Raw genomic sequence first — 23,064 nt, forward strand, 5'->3', positions numbered from 1 at the left:
AACAAATGTGTGTGTGTGGATGTGCTCTGATGGAGTGTTGTGCTACTCAGGGTGTATTCCTGCCGTACATCCCCCATCACAAAACAGCTGTTACTACGATAGGGGTTCAAGTCAAACCAAGACTTGTGATAAATTGTCTTGAGAAAGAAGGTGTAAAACCGATTGACATTACAAAACATTTCAAGCACAATATGTTGAGAGTATTAGCCACAGTAAAACTTTTGAAAGGTGAAAACATCTTAAAGAAGTCATATGTCCATGACTGATGATTCCGGCCAGTCATTACCGTGAACATTCAGTGAGCGTACAGCCTGATCTTAAAAAAATTAAAAAATAATTCTCCAACTTGCGGAAGAGATGCATTTGCCTGTAGGATATATTGCAGGAACTCGGCTGAGTGTTATCATGTCCCACCTTCAGTACTGACCTCACTCCAAGCCATTTGCACATGTTTGGTTAATTAAAGTAATTCCTGGTAGGCCAGAGTTTCAAACATGAAGCAGGCAATCCGATCATGGTTTTGGCATACTGAGACTTTCTACTGTACCTTAATGGTGTCCAAGCACAGGTAAAACACTAGGATAAGTGCACTAATGTAGCAGGGGATTATATATATAAATAAATGTAGTTTTGACCTTCATGACTGTATTCTTTTCTCTGCAAAACCAAGAGTCCCAGCTTGACTTGAATGCCCCTTGTAAAAGTGTGTGAATTTACTGCAACACAAAATCTGAATGACAAAGTCACATAAACACATCAGGAGTCCTACTGACTTTTATTTTCCCAATATCCAGAAACCTGTCTTCAGTGCAGTTAAAATAGACAAAGTAGTACAACTTGCAAGTTGCATACCAGTAATACACATCTGAAAGAATTTATACAATATTGCTTTATTCATGTTTCCACTCTGCCTTGGGTTTCTGGCTTTCCAGTGAACACAAAGTGTATACAGAACTATACTGCATTGCACTGACATGGTTTAGGCCGTAAAATATCCCTCTTATCTTGGAGTCCTGTGCTGTGTTCCACAAGTCTCACAAAGTCATTTGCATTGAACATTTTTTGTTCCTGAGAATACTTCCTCTGGTATTAAGCCCACAGTTTGGTCATGAATTCAACACTGTTTAATGCACGTTTGATTCCAGCCAGGAAGCCAGATATCTTACTTACTGAAGGTAAGAGAGGGAAAAAAAGTTAAACAGAAAAAAAAAAAAAGTTATTGAAGAAAAAAGAAAAAAAAAAAAAAAGTACAGTTATCGATGTTGCGGGCCGTCTCCAAATGGATTGATTTAAAGAAAACCCAGAGTCCTGTACATCTAGGCACAGTGGGATTTTACCCCACTAACACTTCTGTCGCTAGGTGAGGAAACCTAGCTGCTCTAAAAGGAGACTCTGTTCTCTCTCCCTCTTTCCAACCTCTCATATATTGTCCTCCTCTTATACATGAAATGGCTTGGTTTCTCTTCCCTCAGGTTTTTCTCATCATACGGCGTGTCTGCCAAGCATGGAACTTATTATAGGCAGCCTGTATCATCTCTTCTAAATGGCTGATCAGCTGCAAACAACAAACATAAAACAACACTTGAGATAAAGATCTTAATTTACTTGACTTCTTGCACATAAAAGCCTTGTCTAGGCTAATAAAGCCGTAGCATGGCTGTAATGACTTGGTACTCGGGCTGCACTCTTGTGCCTACGACCTCATCTCAGCCATGTTATATCCAGCAGAACAGCTCATATAATATTGCTTAATAGTAGGTAAGTGCTAATACAAGTACTCTTTTTTGAGTATTTGCAAATACCCAACCTAAATATGCATTGGATTTGTCTGAAAGATAAGGAAGAAAATAAACTGAACAATTCTTTTGGGACATTTTATTAATGGCTGAATAACTGAGTAACTTTATCCTTTATACTTAGATTAAAACAAAAATAAAACACTAGTGCTTACGTTGGTGCTTATGTATTCCCGTTGGATCTTCTCATGGAATGGGTGGAGCTTGGTTGACTGAAATCTCTCCAGATTGGACTGCATCTTAACCACCTTAGCCGAGACACAAATATGGTTATGACTGCACGGATGGTGCTCATTATGCAATGTGATAAATCACTACATTTCACATTTAGAGCATTTAGCATACGCCCTTATACAGAGTGACTTACAAAACTTTTGTGTGTTCTTTATTGAAAACATTTACTTCAAGATTTGACTTTAGTTTAGGAGGTCAGTGATTAAAATTACATCAGATTAAATAAAGGGGACCCTTTAAACTAATCTGCGTTAAAATGAATCATTATGGAAGTAAAAAACACAAAGACCATAGTATTCAATAAAAAAATTTTCAATAAGTATGAGTCTAATGAAGTATCTGTTTAAATGAGTTAAAGCATCTGTTTGATGCGTCAAAAGCATTACACTTGATAATGCATAAGGCACAACTGCTCTAACAAGATAAATGCCCTCTAGTGGCCATCAATGCTCCAGTACCTACTCAACTTGCATAAATTTCAAACTAGACGAGTCAAAGCATATCCAGCAACATGAAGGCAAGTTTATAATATTTAATATTGCCCCATTAAACATGTGCAAATCATTACAGCTTCAAACCCTGATAAAGAGTGCAGAAATGTGTACCTTCTCCTCCAGGAAGGGCGTGTTGACTGGAAAACAGGACCAGAAGTGTCGTAGCAGTTCTCCTGCAGCTGTGTACAAGTGCTTCAGTTCACTCTGAACATCACCTGGTACCAACTCTACATACACATACAAACATCGAGACAAAAGATTTAAGCTAAATTAATTATGAAAGATAAACCATGATGCAATATATAGCAAAAAAGTTTGTGGACACCTGACCAAGACAGTCATATGTGCTGTCCCCAAGCTGTACTTAAAAGTTTGGCATCAGTTTTCTAGAATGTCTTTGTGCGCTTTAGTTTCCTTTGGCAGAAATGAAAGACACATACAAGTCCTAGTATGACAAAGAGTCCCTGTTCACAAAGCAATAGCATGGTTAGATGGACATGCCCCAAGTAGAACGCCGACCTCAAACTTACTAAACACTGTTTATTTAGGATAAACTGGACTGGACCCCAGCCCTCGACATCTAGCATCAATCAATACCATTCCCAGAAGGGGGGGCTGGGGGTATTATAATAGCAGAGGGGAATATACCCTTAGATCAACAACCAGCGCATAAGGGTGAGATGGTCAGGTGTCCATAGACATTTGGCTATATCATTTGTCCTCTACATATGTGCAGGTTCTATCTACGCATCATTGGTCCTACTCAATATAACACCAGATTTTGTCTGAAGGTTAAATTAAGGGGCCTTTTAAACCCCCAAATAAGAAAAGGCTATGCTGAAGCTGTAGGGATGCACAAATGGAAAAAAGGAAACATTCAAATATAAAAAAAAATACATCAATATGGATAATTTAAAGAAGACTACAAAGTTGAAGTAATCATGTAGTAAGGGTTAAAAGTGGACTGTCGGGACTCATTAACTCACGACTGATGGTCTGTTGGGGTCCAGATTGCATTAAAACTCCTCCAGGTGAAAGAGCTGTTATAGCTGAACTAGCTGCACTGCTGGACATCACCTAAAATTACACCAAAAAAATAACACTGAGCAAGATTTCTAAAAGGATTCAAATTGTTTTTGTTAAAACTGTGTAATGACCTTTTGTTCTAGGAAGTGTGAATGGGTATTATTTATACCTGGTTCAGTTTTAACTTCTCCTCTATATATATATATATATATATATATATATATATATATATATATATATATATATATACACACACACACACACACACACACATATACACACACTACACAACAAAGTTTAGCAATAACAAACCGGTACCGCTTTTATCTTTTCTTCATCTTCATCAAATCCTCAAGCATGCTGTTTTCAAATCAGTTGTGTCAAATGGTTCTTTCTCCAAAATCATAACATGTCTGGGTTCAAATTAGCTTAAAGAACAGAAACATCACTTTCTGTGTTTTTTCCCCTCTGTGCCACGAGCCACTAGGATGGCTCAATTGGACCCTTTATCCTTCAAGTTACAAAGGAGACATGCATCAGGTCTTCTCAGTTATCTTCAACTCAGTCGTGGCAACCAGGTTGTAGAATAAACTTGGATTTATTATTTATTCCAACTTTTTTATAAAGTTGGAATAAACTTTGCTAAATATGCATTCCATTGCTGTGAATCACCAACTCCTACTTAGCTAATTAAATGGCTGACAAACATGATCCGATCTAGCCTTGGTGCACTTTAAACTGCTTTTACACTGCTTACAACGATTTTGTGCAAAAGGTTTTAATGTGCATTTCAGTATTAAAAAAAGAAAACCACAGCAACCTCAAACAAAGTAAGTATACCTGAGTAAGGCAGGGTTTGTAGCAGCTCATCTCCTCCCTTATTGAGCTGATTGAATTGATGATGTCTTGGCTTGTGGAGTAGTGTTGAGACTGGAGGGGAACTGGACCATGTGAATACCTAAAGAGCAATATTGATGAGCATCATCTATTAGTGATGGCCACCAATTATTATTTAAATAACTAAAAATTGTGCTACACAGGTATAAATGCAAACAGAAGCACTAGGTTCAACTTGTAAATTAGGCCTATTCATAACAATATCACACACTCACAATACAGTATTTTCAGCATACTTTGCCGCTGTAAATAACAGTTGCATAAAAGAATATCACAAGACCCAACTATGACTGATATTAGGTCTGAACACTTTGCACTACATCTGTAACTGTAATGTTTAAAATATTTCACTTGATGATATATTCATTAAGATTTCATTCAATGTACCGGTCAGATTTTTTAAGATTCAAGGCAATTGTTTTAGGCCCAGATTCATTCTCCAAGTCCTCATACTCAATAGCCTCTTGCAATTTCACCTGGAAAAGCAAAGAAAAATTAAATTCAATACATATCCTACAGTAAATGACAGAGGAGCATGGAAACTAAAAAACAATACATAAATAAATAAAATGAACCTCATCTTTTCGAAATGCATACACGTTTACACTTATTCAGATTAGTTTGTGTGGTGTGTATATAACAATTTGAATCCCTTGTCTCCAGTAAGTGTTTAATTCAAAATTAGAACTTATAATTTCGATTTTGTGATTAAAAGATTTAAAAGTCAAAAAAGCCAAAACTGAAGATTTTAACTATAATAAAACTTGGAACTGCATCAAGGTTTTAAGTTCTACAAAATTAGTTACATTTCTATTAAGCAAGGAAACCTTGGCTAGCTGAGCTTTAGCATAGAATAAATAGGCTAACTTTACATAAATGAGTAAGTCAAGGTTAATACTTACTAACCATTACGACTTTAAAAGCACTGAATAAAACTAGCTAATGAAGCAGAGCATACACTACAGTACTTTGGAAATGTCTACTATCTTAAGTACAAATTTTGTTATATTATAACCACTCACTATTTCCAAACAGAACTTAAAAACAACAAAAAAAAACCAACATTACAGAACAATCTTTGCATGTCTGTAAAGAAAGCAATATGTTACATTACAGACCAGTTTCAGATGGGTTTATATAGAAAAATAAATAAATTTATAAAAAAGATTATTGATGACTAATTTTCCAGCACGCTCAGTAAAACCTAGTAGCTGTTTTACTTAAAAGTATTTTCCAAAGTCTTGGGCACATACAGGAAAAAAGGAATAAGACAAGACAAATAATTTCTACATAAACTTCTGTAAAAGGCACCAACAAGTAATAAAATAAACAGTCAATATCTGGTGTAAAAACTTTTTGCTTGAAAATATTCAGTAGGTTTAGATACAAATTCATGTAGTTTTATACATGAAACAGCATACAAATATTTTTCTGTAATGTTATTAATTTATTCATTTTATTTCAAGTGTTGTTTGGAGACTGGTTTTGGTTATAGTAAATGGTTTTGTTAATTATAATGCAGATAATAACCATCTATAACAAAATTTGTATTATGTAAGATATTACGGTGCTTAAGATGTCTGCACAGTACTGTATATATTACTTCATCATTGACCCAATTCATGACCCTGCCTGTAAAAACCCAGCTAAATAATTCACTGTTTTCCACATAAAATCAAAGGTAGAACTTTAGCTGTTTTTTTTTTTTTTGTACAGGCAGGGTCACATTCACTTAGAATCTGAATTTTAAAAATGTGCATTTAGGAGACTGATTTATTTATTTATGTATTTATCACAAACAGCAGCTGCAAACTTTGGTGTTTTTATTTTTTAACTCTGCTATAAAAAACATGCATGCATACATACACACACACATTCAAATGCCAAAAGCTACATAAATACTCAGGTTTACTGTCAACCTTTTTAATCGGTGGCTGAAAGCAGTCCGAGTCTCTGGAATTCCCATCTGTCCCACTGGTCTCACTGGCCTGGTCAGTCAGTGCTTCTCTGTATACAGAGAGACAGAGAAGAAATTGAATAAAATGTGTTGTGTACACAGACCTAACAGACACATGTATACACAATACATGCCAAACCTTTGGACACACGTTTTCATAACATTTTCCACATATGTATGTTATTTGTAAAGAATGAACTGATGTTAAAACATTGTTAAAACAATGAGCTGATGTTTAGTAAAGACATTTTTTTTTACTGCCTGTGTCGTCATTTGTGGGTCACAGCATGTCAAGTATCATGATGAAGAGTAGCAGCTACAATACAATATAGACGTGATGTTTAATTCAACAACATTTATTTGCCTATAAAATGTGCTTAAGCTTAAGTGTACTACTGTGAATGCTGATTGTTTAATGTACACAATTATTAAACTGTACAAAGCAGTTTTCATGTTACCTTTATCATCAGATTAGCAGTATGAGCTACTGCTAACTACATATATGGTGCATCACTATATGGTTTAGTTAAACACAAATTGAAATAATCGCTTCTTAGTGTACACCAGCCTCTTACATTCATTGGTTGGACCAATGAGCCCTGCTACTTACTGTAATTCCAAGCTTTAATTTTTTTTTTTTTTCATGAGAATAAGAAGAAAACCAATGTTTTTTTTTTTTATTAATAATTACATAAGATCTGTTTGCAAATAGGAACTGAAAGTGCTAAAATTCTGAAAGAAGAATTAAAAATGTGGTACCAAGTTCACCCTTGGTCAGACTAATCATAAAGATCATGTTATGGATTTGTCAGTCTGCAGTAAAATGTCTGGTGGGCCTAAAAAGATGAGAAAATCTCACATGACACTTGGTGCTGTTGCTGAAATCACAATGTTGTGTCTGATGTCTAGCTAGAAAACTAGAAAAGCTAATTGTCACCTGCTGGTATGTCACTTGCTGTACAATAACCGCTAGTGCTAGTATAACACTAGCTTAATTATAGCTGTGTGCACACTCTCAGCCTCCACCATGAGGGAGCCACCTAAGGCAATAAAAAAATTGTCTAACACACACTCTTCTGAATGCTCACACTTTGCGTAGACCAGCTGCCAGCACCATGGCACTGTGATGGTTGAAGCGTTTGATGATGGCAGAGTTGCTATTCTCTTTTACCGTTTTACTGGAGTTGGACGTTGAGGGAACCGTTAATGAGCCGTAGCCCTGAGGACAAAAGAACCAGCATTAAATAAATTCTAAAAAGAAAGTTGATACTGATTTCATGCTGAGATGCACTGTTCTTTAGCATTACCTCATCTAACATTTTATCCTCGAGGGACTGGAGATCCACCATAGGGTTCTTAACACCTTGAACAACCATAGACTTTAAACCTGCCCAATGGAAACGATGAGAATTAAGCAAGGGTCCTACACGTTCACATATCAAACATTTCATGTTTTTAAAACAATATAAATACAAAAAAAAACAAAAACAAAAAAAACACAATACCTTTCTCATCTTGTTTGGCACATTCAGAAAAGATATCCTGCTGACCAGTGCTAATGCGATCTCTGTGGAAATAGTGTGACTGAAAGAAGCGTGTCCAGAATTCCTTTTCTGTCATGCTGTGAGGCACATTTTCAGCATATTTCTGTTTGACTGCACAGAACAAAATTGAACATTAGGTTGGTCAGTACACACTGCAATATCTGAATTTAGAATTTTTAAAAGAAGACACGTTGATGTGGTTAACACCATGTCCTAACATGTCCCCTAATTATCCTTGACTGAATCTCCTTATCTCTTCAGCTTTGAAAACAGACAAAGAAAGATGGCGTGACCAGACTTGTTATACATGATGTGTACACATTATCTCATGTTATGGTCATGTCTTGTGTGTGATAATTAGGATAGGGTGGGGAACTTAAAGTTGCTGAGATGGAATTTTTACAGACTTGATGGTTTATTAGACTTTTCTATATACAGTATGAGCTACTGCTAACTGGTATTGTATGTTTCATAAAGCCATAATGTATAGCTATTACACTTAAAAACTGTCATATCTGTGATTTGTTTTATTTGTTTTGGTACAAAGTGAAACTGCAGGGTGATCAGACATAAATCTCATTTTGCAGCTATTCCTGAGACTCTAATCAAAGACTCCACCCTGCTGGTTTAGAACTAAATTAACGTGACGCGGTAACATCTTACCTGCAGGGTATGTTCTGAAAATCGATTCGATGATGTCAGAGGTTAGGTTGTATCTTAATCCATTACATCCATCAGTCTGTGGCCTAATGTCTGCCTGTAACCACAGCAATCTCATCAGAACACAGATTACATGTCTATACACGCTGACAGTTCAGAGCTTGTTTTGTAGTTATATTCATTGCATCAACTGAAATGATGGGTTGTTCATTAATGATTTGCTCTTTTTGAACGAGGCTTTAATGTGTCTGTATCATAATATGTCCTTAGCTGCATTGTAATATTTTTATTACTGGAACTATAGTCAAAATTTGCTGGGAGTCTGTTTATTAAAAATGTAACATTTTATCTTATTTTTGATCAAAAGAACAAAATGAACTAAATGACTCAAAAAAAGATTCGCTCATTTTGATGAACGAGATTCAAAGAACTGAATCACTAAAATGATCCAAACTTCCCATCACTAATCTACTGACCTTAACAGACAATGTGGAATGGTAGATGAGTTTGTGCTTACCAGAAAAGCCGCTGATATTCCCACTTCCTGATTATTGTTATTGGACATGGAGTGATCTACAGCATTTAGTTTTAACCGATTGGCCCAGAATTCTTCCGCACTGATAACCTGACTCACTACCAGGTCTTTATAGAGCTGAAACAGTACTGGGTCTTCCTGCAGCATCCTACAGAAAAAAGAGAGATGCAATGAATTGAGACACAACTTCCAGCGGATCCTTTGGGTGCTGTGGGCTGCAGGCTGGGGACTCCGTGGATTGGACTTGTTTGTCCGGCACATCCCTTGGGTGCTGGATCAGATTGGGATCCGAGTTTGGAGGCTGGGTTGGTGGCCTTAGATTTTTTTATATGCTGGAGACCATATACTGTATGGTGAGCCGTCATACCTTGTGTGTTCTGGTGCCTTTCAATTATGGCAAACGTTGACTTTATTTATGCAATTTGCACTGCATTAGGTTTTCTGTGAGATTGGGCTGGGCAGGCTGGCCTTTGGTACTCACGAGCATGGGTGAGGCTTGGCTTCCTATTTCACCAGTTTCTGGTATATAATATACTAGAGGTTACCTGCAGTAAATTCTGATTACCTGCGAATTACCGCTGTCGCTCCTCACCCAGCTCCAATGTTTCGTTAGCCCTTTATTCTGCCTGTCATATGCGCATCCTACTGTTACATTCAGTGACAAATGCTTGCGACACCCCACAGTATGACATAAGTTGAAAAGAATGCTGCCTACTGTAACATTCATTGAGAAACGCCTGTAGCATGTCTGTGACGGAACTACTTGTCCAAACAAACACCGACGGCATGCCAAACAAACTATCATATAGATAATCAATGTTAAAGTGTTTAAGGCTGATTGGTTAACTGATGTATATGTAGTGCATCTCTCCCCGTGATCTAATTTTACAAATGTAACTCTCATATATTCTACATTCAATACATGTATAGGGTATCTCTATTGTTGGGTCGAGTGTTTCTCATCGCCAAATAAAGCACTTCTGTTTTGCTGGCAGCTAATTATCAAACCTATAAATCATGATACATAGCATGTACATATAAATGACTTCAAATTTCATTATATTGTATTTTGGTAACGTGTATTGTACCCACTCTCAGTGAGGCTCCAAAGTGACAACGTGCCTCCGTAAACATGCCTCATTTCATGCCCTGAACCATTCTTTCCTTTTATTTAAATAAGATTAAACAGACTCACCTGTTTTTCTCCTCTAGTTCTTTGTTAGCTTTCTTTTTAAACTTGGGGAGGAGCTGTTGCAGCAGGTCTTTGGCAGCATCCCTGTCCTTCAGAGCCGTGCTTTCATTGGCAAAGTGGAAGGTCGTGCTCTCTCCTGTGTGTAACACCAACTGAAGCTGGATCTTTGATTTGCCATCTGGACTGATCTTCTGACCTGCGTGTTTAAAGCCAAAAGGTTTTAAAACATTACGTACAACCCCCAGAACCAGCTATGCACTCGAAGCTGGGTAACGTGGTAAATGTTGGTCAGTTTTACGCGTCACTCACAACGGATGTCAGCATACGGGTGGCTGACAGTGAAGCGATCTTTTCCCTCTGGACCCCAGGCTATGCGCTCGGTCATCAGGTAAAGAGTACCATCCTGTTTCCTCTGCCGGACCTTCTTCACCACCAGCAGCACCTCCTCCGACAGGGCTGTCATGACTGTGTTAAAATTTATATATTATATATATATATATATATATACATATATATATATATTAAAAAAAAAAAAAAAATATATATATATATATATATATATATATATATATATACACACACACACATATATAATGAAAAAAGAAAAGAGAAACTGTTGTGTTTTGTTGGAAATGTTTAAAATAGGCTCTGATCAGTCAGGGAATCCGGGTTTAAATTAAATTATGGCAAAGCTGAAAAATCTAGTTACTCACTGTGCAAACTGTACAAAGCGTTGCCAAAGTCGTGGTTTTAATGCTTTTCTAACTAGCTTAAAACACTTGGATATCCAAATTATTGATATAGATAATAAATGAAAATTAGTCTAATCCATTTTTGCAAACATAGGCTTGGGCAAACCAAGGGAATGTGTGAATGCTTGGAGTCTGTCAGTTCTTTTGTGAAATAAAAAAAAAGGAGAGAGACATGGGATGGGGATGAAATCGATCATCAGCTCTGGCAGACACCCTTAGCTAGAGCGACTTAAAAACATGCCTAGAAATTTCCGTCATTGGATAGATCCTTACATGGGTTACTAGGTTACTTACTATAAGTACCATCAGTTAACCCTGTTGGGAAGTTTTGTGTGTGTGTGTCTTTAGTCGTTGCTTATAAATTGCCAGCGATTTGGCTGTACAGACATCTAGAGATGGTTTATTCCATCATCTAGGAGCCAGGACAGAAAAACAGTCTAGATGTATTGCTTTCTCTGTCTTGATTGTGGGACATCTCTCCCTTAAACACAATGCCACTTGTGTTGTACCAAGCAACAACACATGGCCAATCAGGACTGTATGTGGACTCTTGGGCCCCTGAGCAAGGCCCTTAAGCCTGTTTGCTCCAGGAGCCCCGTAAAATGGCTGCGCTCTTACCCCTCCCTACTACCAAGAGGCTGGAATATGCGAAGAATAAAGAATTTCACTGTGCAGTAATGTATGTGCGACGAATAAAGGCTGAAATGAACTGAAATCTGTGACACCCTGTAAGATTTGCCGTTGTTTCTAAACACCTACACTGTTTAGCTTGTAAGGGTTTTTTCTTCTTCTGTGTCTTCTGATATGAACAGCAGACGCCTGGCAACCCTGAATGTAGAACCAATTTTACACTGACTGAAACCTATCTAACTTAAAAAATAGAAATAAAAAAACATACACACATACACAAACAAACAGAACCTGACAGAGACAGGAGAGAGCTCCTTCCTCCAGACAGACACAGAAGCTAGTCGCACAGCTAGCAAACTCGAGCCGGAGCTAATTACCACACGACGGGGAATGCCCAAGACCCATTTGATAATATTCCGTCATTATCAACTTTATTAGTAAAACAACCGCCAGTTTTTATCACAGTTAGCGAGCTGACATCTAACCAGCGCACAGGACCCGGGCTCACGTTAGCAGGCTAGCGGTGTAGAAGAGAGAGAGAGAGAGAGCGCGAGCGAGCGGTGTGCCGGTGACAGCACTTATACTTGCCTGTGGCTCCACCGCCAGTACAGCCGTTAGCTCAATGTTTATACTGTAGGTACTGAAGAAACTGCTTTCAAAGCTTAATATTTACAGCCTCATACACCGCGAACACCGGCGGCTAACGGGTCAGCACAAGCACTATACAACTTCTCCTCCATCTCCGAGACACTCTGGCTGTTGAAGGCAGACACAGCGGGGTTGGAGACACTTCAAAATTGAAGTCCACCTTTTAAAATATTTCCACACATCTTTTCATCTGTCGGTATTCCCAACACTAACAAATTAGATTATGGCTCCATATGCATGATTATACAAGGTATATGCCTAAAGCTGACTACTGTAAGGCGCCGTATAGGGCTTTTAAATCAAACGTCACTCGTAAGTGTACAACGGATCAACACTAGCGGAAAAGGGAATGAAAATTTACCCACAGTATCAGTCATTACGTATCGCTGGAGCGTGAAAAAATTGAACTCGAAAAATGATTTATATTTTTTTTATAATTATTATCGAGGACATCATATAAATTACACAATAATTTTAATACCTTGTATTATATAGGCTAGTAATCTGTAATAATAATAATAATAATAAAAATACAATTCCGTACATTTTGTAAATTAATCTAATCATTTATTCAAAAAGTATAACTGTTTTAATACGTTATATAGTTTATAATGGTATCAGTATTTGTTTCAATAAATATCCTATATTTAATGTCAGTAGCGTAAAAAAAAGCGCAGCAGCAGCACGACAGGTATCCGATATGCTTGTGTTACCATGTTGATGCACGGAGGAAGTGACGTTGCAGGGTGTTTCGAATGGTGGAATTTTGTAGAGCGAAGTTCCATTAACAGACATTCTCTGCACATGGAGTAGGGGGTAGTAATTTCAATGTATATAGACTTGCCGATTCATTCTCCCTGATTAGTGTATGGCGTTATGTTTCTGCCACAATCCTGAGCCACAGTTTTGACATTTTGAGAGCAGACAAAGCACTGCTCTCTTGCAGGGTCTCCCCTGCGCGCTTAACAGCTCGTTTCTGCGCGTGCATTGTCTTCCCTGCGCGCTCAACGTGGTTTTTTTTTCCCGCGCGTGCGCGCAACATCTTCGTTCTGTGCGCGCTCTACTGTCCAGTGTTACAAAACTGCCACAAAACTAGCCAATCACAGATTTCCACACACCACGTCTGATTGGCCGTTTCATCTCTAATCAGTTGGCAGAAATATAACGCCATAGATTGGTAGTAGTGTTTTTTAAATAGACCGTTATTTTATGAAGTTATTTATGTGCCAAAATTAAACAAACAAATCCAGCGTTTTGCAAACAAACACAATCTGCTTTGCAAAGAAAAAAATCGACTTTCAAACAAACAAAAAGTAATATTCACAAACACGTATATATACAGTATAACAAATATAACAAATATATGCATTGTGTGGTGCAATTACATATTTTCTTTATGAGGAAAACTTGTCTTTCTCACACGAGTGCGGATATATGGAACTCCAAATTGTTCAAAATTAAATAAATAAATAGGACATGATGAAATAAATAATTCTATGAACAAATAAGACACATATATGTAATATGAAAATATATTGTGAAATGAAGGAACATATTGTGGCATTTTATCGCCGGGAAGGATGGTGAAGAGACGAGTGAGCTTCCTTGCTGCCCAATGCAAATGGCTGGGAGTAATTTATTTAACATCTCACAATAAGTCACACAACCACACATTCAACACAGATCCACAAGACACACTTCTAACTCACACACACACACCCTGGCCGAAGCCACTACCCCAAACACCTTTCCTCGACAGGGTGAACACCTAACAACCCCTCCCGCAAAGCATGATGGTTACTAGTCCCAAAACCCCGCCCACGCCACACTGCCCCCACCCGAGCTGTGACCGTCCCCGGTCACGATGGCGAACTCAGTCCTGAAAGCGTGACGGTGGTCGGCGCTGGCGTTGTGAACGCCGGGGTCTTTTTGCGGGGGAAGGAGGGCCGCCATCCTCTCCCTGAGGCGGAACGGCCTCCACAGAGTTTGAGGTCCCGCTGGCGTTGGGCTGGTAGGGCGCGAGGCGATCCCGGTGGAGCACGACCACTCGCGACCGCCCCGTCAACCTCACCTGGTAGACTACCTCAGAGAGCTGGCCGATTACCGTACAGGGGCCCACCCAGTGAGACATGAGCTTAGGCGAGAGCCCCCTTTTTCTTTCGGGGGAATACACCCAAACCTGCTCCCCAGTGGCAAAGTCTCGCCCTCGGCTGTGAGTGTCATACACCCGGCGCTGTTTAACACTGGCGTCCGCCAAGTGTCTACGCGCCAACTCATGGACACGGAACAGCGGACTAGCGATCGTGGCAAAATCCTTCACGAACCAACGATAGTACGAGGCTAACCCGAGGAAGGTGCGTAGCTGTGACATGTTTAACGGTTCAGGCCAATTCTGTACCGCGGCAATTTTGGCTGGATCGGTGGCAATCCCTTGAGCGCTAATCACGTGTCCCAGAAACACGGTCTCTTGCCGCAACAGCTGGCACTTTTTCGGGTTGAGCCGCAAATTCGCCCGCCGTATAGCCAAAAATACCTCCCGTAGATTAGCTAGCGCGACCTCAAACTCCTTGCCGTGCACCAGTAAATCGTCCAGGTAGACGACACAACGATTGCGCGGAATCTCGGCCAACACTTTCTCCATCAACCGTTCGAACGTAGCTGGAGCGTTACATAGGCCGAACGGCATGCGCCGGAATTGCCATAGCCCTTGCCCGATCGAGAACGCGGTTTTAGGTCGCGCTTCCGGGGCGAGCTCTACTTGCCAGTACCCGCTACACAGATCTAACGAGCTAAACCACGCCGAGCCCGCAACGTGTTCCAGCGCATCATCTATTCGCGGCAACGGATAAGAATCTTTGCGCGTTACCTCGTTTAACCGCCGGTAGTCGACACAAAACCGCCACGATTCGTCCTTTTTACGCACCAACACAACCGGTGAAGACCACGGTCCGGACGCTGGCTCTATGACGCCCGAGTCGGCCATCTCACGCAGCTTCTGCTCGGCGATAGCTCGTTTAGCTAAGGGAAGGCGTCTCGGATGTAACCGAACAGGAGCTGCGTTACCCGTATCAATCGTGTGCTGCACCAAATTAGTATGTGTGCACTCGCGAAATTAGCATGTGTGCACTCGAAAATGTCCGCGAATTCATGTAAAAGGTACTTCACTGTGTCGGTCTGTGTCGGACTCAGCCCCATGCTGCTATGCTGCATAAGCTCGGCCATTATTCTCGCTCGGTCTGCTACCGGATGTTTACATGGCGCGTCCACCGGAAGTTCCGCCCCCCTGGTGCGCGCTACTAACACGTCCGGCTGCGCTTTGGGAACTAGCAACCTGGCTAACCCTAAGTTACCACGTAACGTTCCATCAGCGAGATTCAGTACCGCACCCCACCTTTCTAAAATGTCCAACCCCAAGATACAATCGTCCTCAATGTCTGCCACAAAGAATGGATGAGAAAGACTGATTGCACCTACTTGTATTCGCACAGTGCGACAGGCCCGTATCTTCAAATAGCTCCCCGACACGGTGCGAATAGTCAAGGCTGGGGCCGGCAGCATACAACCGCGCTCGCCCTGTTTTAATACTCCACGGCGCAGCAGCGAAACTGTAGAGCCGGTGTCCACGAGTGCCCGTAGCGAAACGTTGTCCAGGCCACAGTTCACGTAGACGCCCGCGCGATTTCCTACCCGTCCTGACCGGAAGTTGGGCCCGGCAGTTGGGGAAACAGAGACGGCTGTGGGAGGCGGCTTCCCCGCAGCTAGTTGTAACGGCGGCTGGGGTACGCTGTCCTCAGGCCGGAGAACGTTGCCGCGGTGGTCCGGCGGTCCTTGTCATCCCGGAATCTCGGATGCTGAGTCGAGGCCTAGCCGCGACGGGTAGCCCTGTCCCCGGCTAGGTTCACCTACCGAGCGGCCCCGAGCCACGGGAAAACGCTCGGCTGAATTCCCCGCAGGAACGCACGGCGAGCTAGCTCTTCCTGCTGGACGGGCCCGAATTCCGGGTAGCCCTGGCGTGCGAGAGATCTTAAATCCATGGCGAACGCCCCCAGTGGCTCGGAGGCGCTCCGCTCGCGGGTCGCTAGCTCTTCGCACGCGGCCTCCTGGCGGTCACCCGCGCCAAACCGGAAGTGGAGCGACTCCCGCAGCTTCGCCCAGTCCTTCCTCTCATCCGCCCGGAGGTCTTCCAACGACCAGAGCGCCTCGCCCTCCAGCGAGAGGGCCACCCGGACACTGTTTCCGCCGGGGACCAGCCCGCAAAGTCGGCGGCTAGCTCCACCTGGGCGATGAACGCGTGGGGCGTGACAGCGCCATTATAGGACGGCAGGTGCAGCTGCAGGTCGCTTCGCCGGCTGACGGCGCACGGAGCTGTAGCTTGCTCCGGGGTGCACTCTAACCCGTTACTCTCCATCCCACTTCTGACACCACTGTGGCGTTTTATCGCCGGGAAGGATGGTGGAGAGACGAGTGAGCTTCCTTGCTGCCCAATGCAAATGGCTGGGAGTAATTTATTTAACATCTCACAATAAGTCACACAACCACACATTCAACACAGATCCACAAGACACACTTCTAACTCACACACACACACCCTGGCCGAAGCCACTACCCCAAACACCTTTCCTCGACAGGGTAAACACCTAACAACCCCTCCCACAAAGCATGATGGTTACTAGTCCCAAAACCCCGCCCACGCCACAATATTTTGAAAAAAAAAGCTTATTATTGTGAAATATATTGCATTCTGCTATATAAATTTACTTATTATTATGAAATAATATTTAATGGTCGTTATTTTTCCCAATAACAGAGAATATGGCAGAGGCATTTTATTTAATTCATACTGTTTTTTTTTCAAAATGTATTTTTTTTTAAAGTTTTTATTTAAAAATCCCGTTTTTCACGATGGCCTATTTCTTTCTTTCTTTTTTTGGCCAATTTATTTCATAATGCGACTTTTCAGCAGAATGAGTCGTTCTGTCAATCAAGAGCGATAGGGCGGAGCCAGCTGTGTGATGGTTGCTCCGTTATTCAGACGTAATTAATAGCGCATGAAGTATCGATTTAGGTTTAATGGTGCAATATGTATTCTTTGCAGTAGGTGGCAGTACAGTGTCTACTGGTAAATTATTCCTCTCTATCTGATCTGCTAAAATGAGCAGAACTGACTAAAGTTCACACCAGTCCGCCATCTTCCGTGACTTTTGACTTAGCACACAACTTACTAGTATAAGTTGGACTTACTAGGATTAAATGCTTTTTAAGTATATCATTTGAAGTATCACTGAACATACACTACCGTCTAACAGTTTGGGGTCACTTTCTAACTCCATGATGGTTCCTGATTTTTATTTCTTTCTACATTGTAAAGGAATGCTAAAGGCGTCCAAACAATGCATCTCCTTTGAACAGTTAATAGTGAGATGTGTCTGCTACTTATGCTCTGTAAAGACTTCATAACGCCTCTAATCTGAGGTGCTGTTAATTGGTAATTTTTCAGGCTGATAACTCTAAATGAACTTCTCGTCTGTATGGAATAAAGACACTGTCAAAAATATTCATGCGTAAAAAAAAAGATTTGTGTGTAATCCTGCCTTTTGTCTGAGTTGGATTCCAAAATCTACGGCCACGACAGCTTACAGATACGAGATTTTGTGTGTTTGTTACAATACAACTCTGAAATATGCGACTCTGACCGTTTACAGACACAAAACTCGTTCTTACAACTCCTCTGTTTCACGGACGAATTGCGAAATTACGCATACGAACGCTGTGCGTGAAACCACTGTCAAAAATACGTCATCAAGGTCACATGCACAGGCATTACTATCCGAGGGAAGAGGAATCGATTTGGCGCATGCGCCCCGCCTCCGTTTTAAACTCCTAAAATCTTACCTACTATAGTTAAAACATCTCTGTAATTTTACTACTCTTAAACATGTCCGAATATGTGAAAAAAAAAACTTACCTGAGACGATGAGAGAGCGCTCGACTGGGGTTAAAACAGTGGCGGGGAGCATGCGCCGAATCGATTCCTCTTCCCTGCGATAGTAATGCCTGTGCATGTGGCCGTGATGACGTATTTTTGACAGTGGTTTAACACACAGCATTCGTATGCGTAATTTCGCAATTCGTCCGTGAAACAGAGGAGTTGTAAAAACGAGTTTTGTATATTTCAGAGTTGTATTGTAACAAACACACGAAATCTCGTATCGGTAAGCTGTCGTGGCCGTAGATTTTGGAATCCAACTCAGACGAAAGGCAGGATTACACACAAATCTTTTTTTTTACGCACGAATATTTTTGACAGTGATTTTATTCCATAGTAGTCTGCGGCAGAGGTAGGTTTTGGTCTCTCCTGGGATGGCCTTCATGAGAGCCGGTTTCATTATGGTGATTGACAGATTTTGCAAATGCACTTGACAATACTGTTCTTGCAAGAACTATTACAGAAAGGCTGACCTCTGTGTCTTAAAATAACTACTAACTGTTGTTTTTGTTGTTGTTACGTAATTACCTAATTTCATATGTGTTATTTTATAGTTTTGAAATCCCCAGTATTGTTGTAGAATGTAGAAAATAAATCAATAAACAAATACAAAGAAATTTGCAAGTGACCCCAAACTTTTGAATGGTAGTGTATATTGGGTCATATTTGTAAAACAAAGGAAAGAACATTAAAACAAACAACACATAAAACTAAAAAGACAATATTTTAGCAGGTGGGGGCGGGGGGTGCAGTCAGTGTAAGATACACCACGGAAGGAATGGCAAATTACATTTTCCCATATGTGGACACACATAATTAAAATGCAATTGCAAACTTTGCATTACCGTTTGCTTTTTCGCCTTCGTGAACGCACAATGACTGCCAAAAAAAAAAAAAAAGAAAAGTCCATTTGCATTTGTATTTCCTATGTCTTCCAAGTCATGAACCTGCCATATTTAAATAGCAAAATCAATGACCACGTTTGCTTTTTCACTTTCTCTGTGATTAGAAATCGCTAATCCATTTGCAATTGCATTTCCAACACGTTACACGGAAACCTGTCAATCAGCGTCAGGAGCGGGTCTAGACTGTGGGGCGGGATTGTGTGGGGAGTGACGTCACTCGCAATCGCCGACAAAGAGGGGGGAATTTGAGCAATGGAGGTGAACCGAGATTATCTCATTTGTTTATCAAGAAATAAACACACAAAAATGACAAATCGCATATTTTCTTACTCCAAAGTGGACAGAGAAGCTATTACAAATAAATATATTTTTTAGAACTTCTCCTGGTACAGCCTGCTGGAGCTAAATCTGTCAGAAACGCTGCTTACCTGAGCTTTATAGCGATGGAGTCACTAAGGTACTAAGATTACAGACAAATACCTCACAGGACATTAAACATACTACACTGTTAGGCTACAGTATGGATTATTTGTTTATTTATTTCCTTGTTTAATTGATTAATAATTATTTTAACGTACATTTTAAAATAAATGATTACACAGACAATTCTTGTGGCAATAAAACAGATAATTTGTTAAATGAGAGTTGGTGTTTTTGGTGTTGGTGTTTTTTATTATTAAAATAATAATTGTAAAGATATGTATAAAAATGAATGCACTTTGGTACAGTCTATTATGAGTTGCAAAAATGACAATTAAATCAACAAAATTCAATAACTTTTTTGCTATAGAAATTTTGCATTTAGAAAATGTAAAACCACCTGTACTATAATGCACTCTATCCTTGCTAATAACTACAACCCTTCTCTTTGCAATATTCAGTTTGATATTAATTTAGTTAAATTTTTTATTCATTAAAAATAATAATAATAAAAATTAAATCAAACTGAAACTGATAGAGTGGATTATAGTACAACTGGTTTTACATGTGTAATCCACATAACAAAAAAGCTATTGAACTTTGTTTTGTAATGTTATGCGCTAAAATGCCTCCCTGCCATGGATTGCCCCCCCCCCCCAAAAGCAAACGGTAATGCAAAGTTTGCAATTGCATTTGAATTATGGCACACTTTGTGCGTCCACATATGGGAAACGCAATTGCAAATGTAATTGCAATTCCTTTTGAATATTGTCCAGGATATCGCTCCATACAGTGTATCAGCAAGCAAGTATACACCAATCAGTGTAAGCTGCAAGTGCAGCAGGTCAGTGATGATGGACCAGTGCCTGCTGATGAAGACTACCACCTCTCCCCTGATCTACCAGAGTGAAAATGATCCCAATCAAACTGAACAGGTAAACTGGAATAAAATCAGTAGCAGCATCAGTTAATGCTAGTAATTATTATTGTAGTCAATATTATTTCAAAATAATATTTTCTCACTCTTATTTTAAATTATATTGTCTACAATATTAATTAAAATGAGTAAGTTTACTAGCCCGAGCTAATGCTGCCTCTGATTTTATTCCAGTTTATCTGTTCAGTTGATTTTCACTTGGCTTGGGTACAGAACAGGAGAGCTGTTGGTCATCATCATCACTGACCCTGAGGTTGCTGGATCCAGACTTACTGTCCCTGACCGTAATGTTAGAGCTGTCAGAGCCTGTGGAAGTGTAATTTCCCCTCACGGAAAAGGCATAATCTGCTAATTTGAAGATTTTTACAGCATCTGCTTTTAAAGCTTTTTCTTCTTGTCGCATAAATTTTCAGCTCCACCTTTCCTTTTTTTTTTTCAATTTTCATCCATGGCAATTACTTCATTCTTTGCTGTATCAAGAAATGGAATAGGATTACAATACATTCACATGCACACAAACTGTGCCGCTTTGGGCCGGATAGCCGGGGAAAAAAGAGCTCAGAGCCAACAAGAGCGTTCAGCACAAAACCTTTATGAGCCTTTTTTGTTTTACCCTTTTCTTTACTTTTACTGTATGTTTTGTATTATAATTTTCCGCCCCGAGTGACGTCATCAATCAGCGGACCATTCATAAATTGGAGAGAGACGCAGGAAAGGGGAGGCATGTAGGCAAAAGGTTTGGTGATTGTGAAATTTGATCTTTGATTGTGTATTCTGTTTTTTTTTAATTATTATTATTTTTGCCTCCCTTTGACTTTGATTATTGTTTTGTCACTTTGGTTTGGTTGCTTGGCTCTTTGTACATATGTTTGTGTTTTTACAGATACCTTGTATTTTTATTTTGACCTGGGTCCACCATGAAGCTGATACTGGTGTTGTGTATGTATCTTTATTTGCATGTGCTTTTTGTAAAGCAATACAAACATCACTTATTTTATAAGCTAGCATATCTGGGTAATTTCTTTAAAAAAAATTAGGGACCACATACAAAAAAAAAAAAAACAGTATCTGAAGCATGCTGGACAATGTGTAGGTGCTTAAACAATACAAGAGACAAAGGTGATTAGACCAGAGGCAAGTAAAAAACACTGTTTATGGCATGCATCTCTCTTGTGTGTGTGTGTACATGCGTGCATGCTGTCCATGGTTCTAAATCAAAACTTGATCAAATTCATCTCAGCTTATCATCAAATCTCATTACTGTTCGATCGAAGTAATTTGTGTTGTGTTATTATCCAAAACTTTTAGAAGCAGCAATTTAAAAGATCATTTTCAGTCCAGCATACGTAAACTTGCTGCAAACTTCATTACTTTTGAAGTGCCGCTATTATGCCATTTTAAAGGTTGCTAATATTATTTAATAAGTCTCTTAAAACAGTTTTACATGTATGCAAGGTCAAAAAACACTTTAGTTTTCTCTAAAAATAGATTTAATTTTACCCCATTTCTAAATGATTCGTAAACAACTCGTGTGAACCAGTTTGAAGATTCAGTCTGTCTAAACCCCCCTTTCCTTGAGACCTCACTGCTGTGATTGGTCAGATGGCGCAGTGATTTATAATTGGTCTACCGCTAAAATGTGTGTCGGAAAACGAAAGGCCCATTACCATAACTGAATGACAGCTCTGGAGACCCGTCAATACATAGAAGAAATGGCGTCGGTTTTACCGTGTAATGACCAGCTAATTTTATATTAACTGTAGCTACAAAAATCGAGAGGTCTTTTATCTTTGTGTCGGTGTTGCGTTAAAAGGCCGGTGAGCAAAAAGGACAAACACAAACAAGTAGATAAAGCAAACGTGTATTATACAAAACTAAATAAAGTAAATAAAAAGGTGCACCGCAACCTAACAAATATATAAACAATATTTACAAACTACATATAATAAACTGTATGTGAGCATGAACCCGAGTGAGTGGAAAATGTCCGAAGTCTGTGTTTATTGTATGTGTGTACATACCAAACAAAGATATAAACAATATTTACAAACTACATATAATAAACGGTGTGTGTATGTGTGCGTGTCCGTGTTTATTGTATGTGTGTTATCCGAGTATACCGAGTATGGTTTGGTCTCACCGGGGTTAATGAAGTCCGAGAGGCCGATGACGGAGGGTGAGAAGTCCGGGAAATATGTCCAGTCAAAGATAATCCAGTTAAAAAATCTTAGAAAGAAAATGATCCACAGCAATCTCTCCTTCTCTCGTCCAAACAAATAACGCCAGCGCTAGTCCACCATTACTACTCATGCATGCTCTGTGCACTTACACTTCGGCATTTTTCCCCTCAGGGCTTGCCGTAGATAGGCATGCGCACTTCGCGAGTGTTAAATTCATTTTGGTGAATGGTGGAGAATAAACAGTTAAAAAAGATTTCGTGTGCTCTCGTTT

The 23,064-nt window shown here is 39.9% G+C and overlaps 1 protein-coding gene across 1 annotated transcript; it reads right to left on the minus strand.

Moving 5' to 3' along the window:
• Nucleotides 1-750: 750 nt before the first annotated feature.
• gtf2h1 (general transcription factor IIH, polypeptide 1) lies at nt 751-10,799 on the minus strand. The gene is made up of 14 exons (XM_053490756.1): nt 10,645-10,799; nt 10,339-10,531; nt 9,126-9,291; nt 8,612-8,705; nt 7,910-8,059; nt 7,712-7,791; nt 7,493-7,623; nt 6,367-6,454; nt 4,835-4,923; nt 4,391-4,508; nt 3,511-3,601; nt 2,636-2,751; nt 1,952-2,044; nt 751-1,555 (listed from the first exon to the last, which is right to left on the minus strand). The coding sequence occupies exons 1-14, from the start codon at nt 10,796-10,798 to the stop codon at nt 1,469-1,471; spliced, it is 1,650 nt and encodes a 549-aa protein (XP_053346731.1). The 5' UTR covers nt 10,799; the 3' UTR covers nt 751-1,468.
• Nucleotides 10,800-23,064: the final 12,265 nt, after the last annotated feature.

The sequence above is a fragment of the Clarias gariepinus genome, chromosome 2 (genome assembly GCF_024256425.1).
Source record: "Clarias gariepinus isolate MV-2021 ecotype Netherlands chromosome 2, CGAR_prim_01v2, whole genome shotgun sequence".
Taxonomy (NCBI): Eukaryota; Metazoa; Chordata; class Actinopteri; order Siluriformes; family Clariidae; genus Clarias; species Clarias gariepinus.

Excerpts from the sequence above, each read along its gene's own strand:
- gtf2h1 (XM_053490756.1), bottom strand. The coding sequence starts at position 10,798 with ATGACAGCCCTGTCGGAGGAGGTGCTGCTGGTGGTGAAGAAGGTCCGG. Across the intron at positions 8,060-8,611 it reads TTTCAGAACATACCCTGCAG|TCAAACAGAAATATGCTGAA; the intron begins GTAAGATGTTAC and ends TGTTCTGTGCAG. Across the intron at positions 4,924-6,366 it reads TTCAGCCACCGATTAAAAAG|GTGAAATTGCAAGAGGCTAT; the intron begins GTTGACAGTAAA and ends TTGCTTTTCCAG.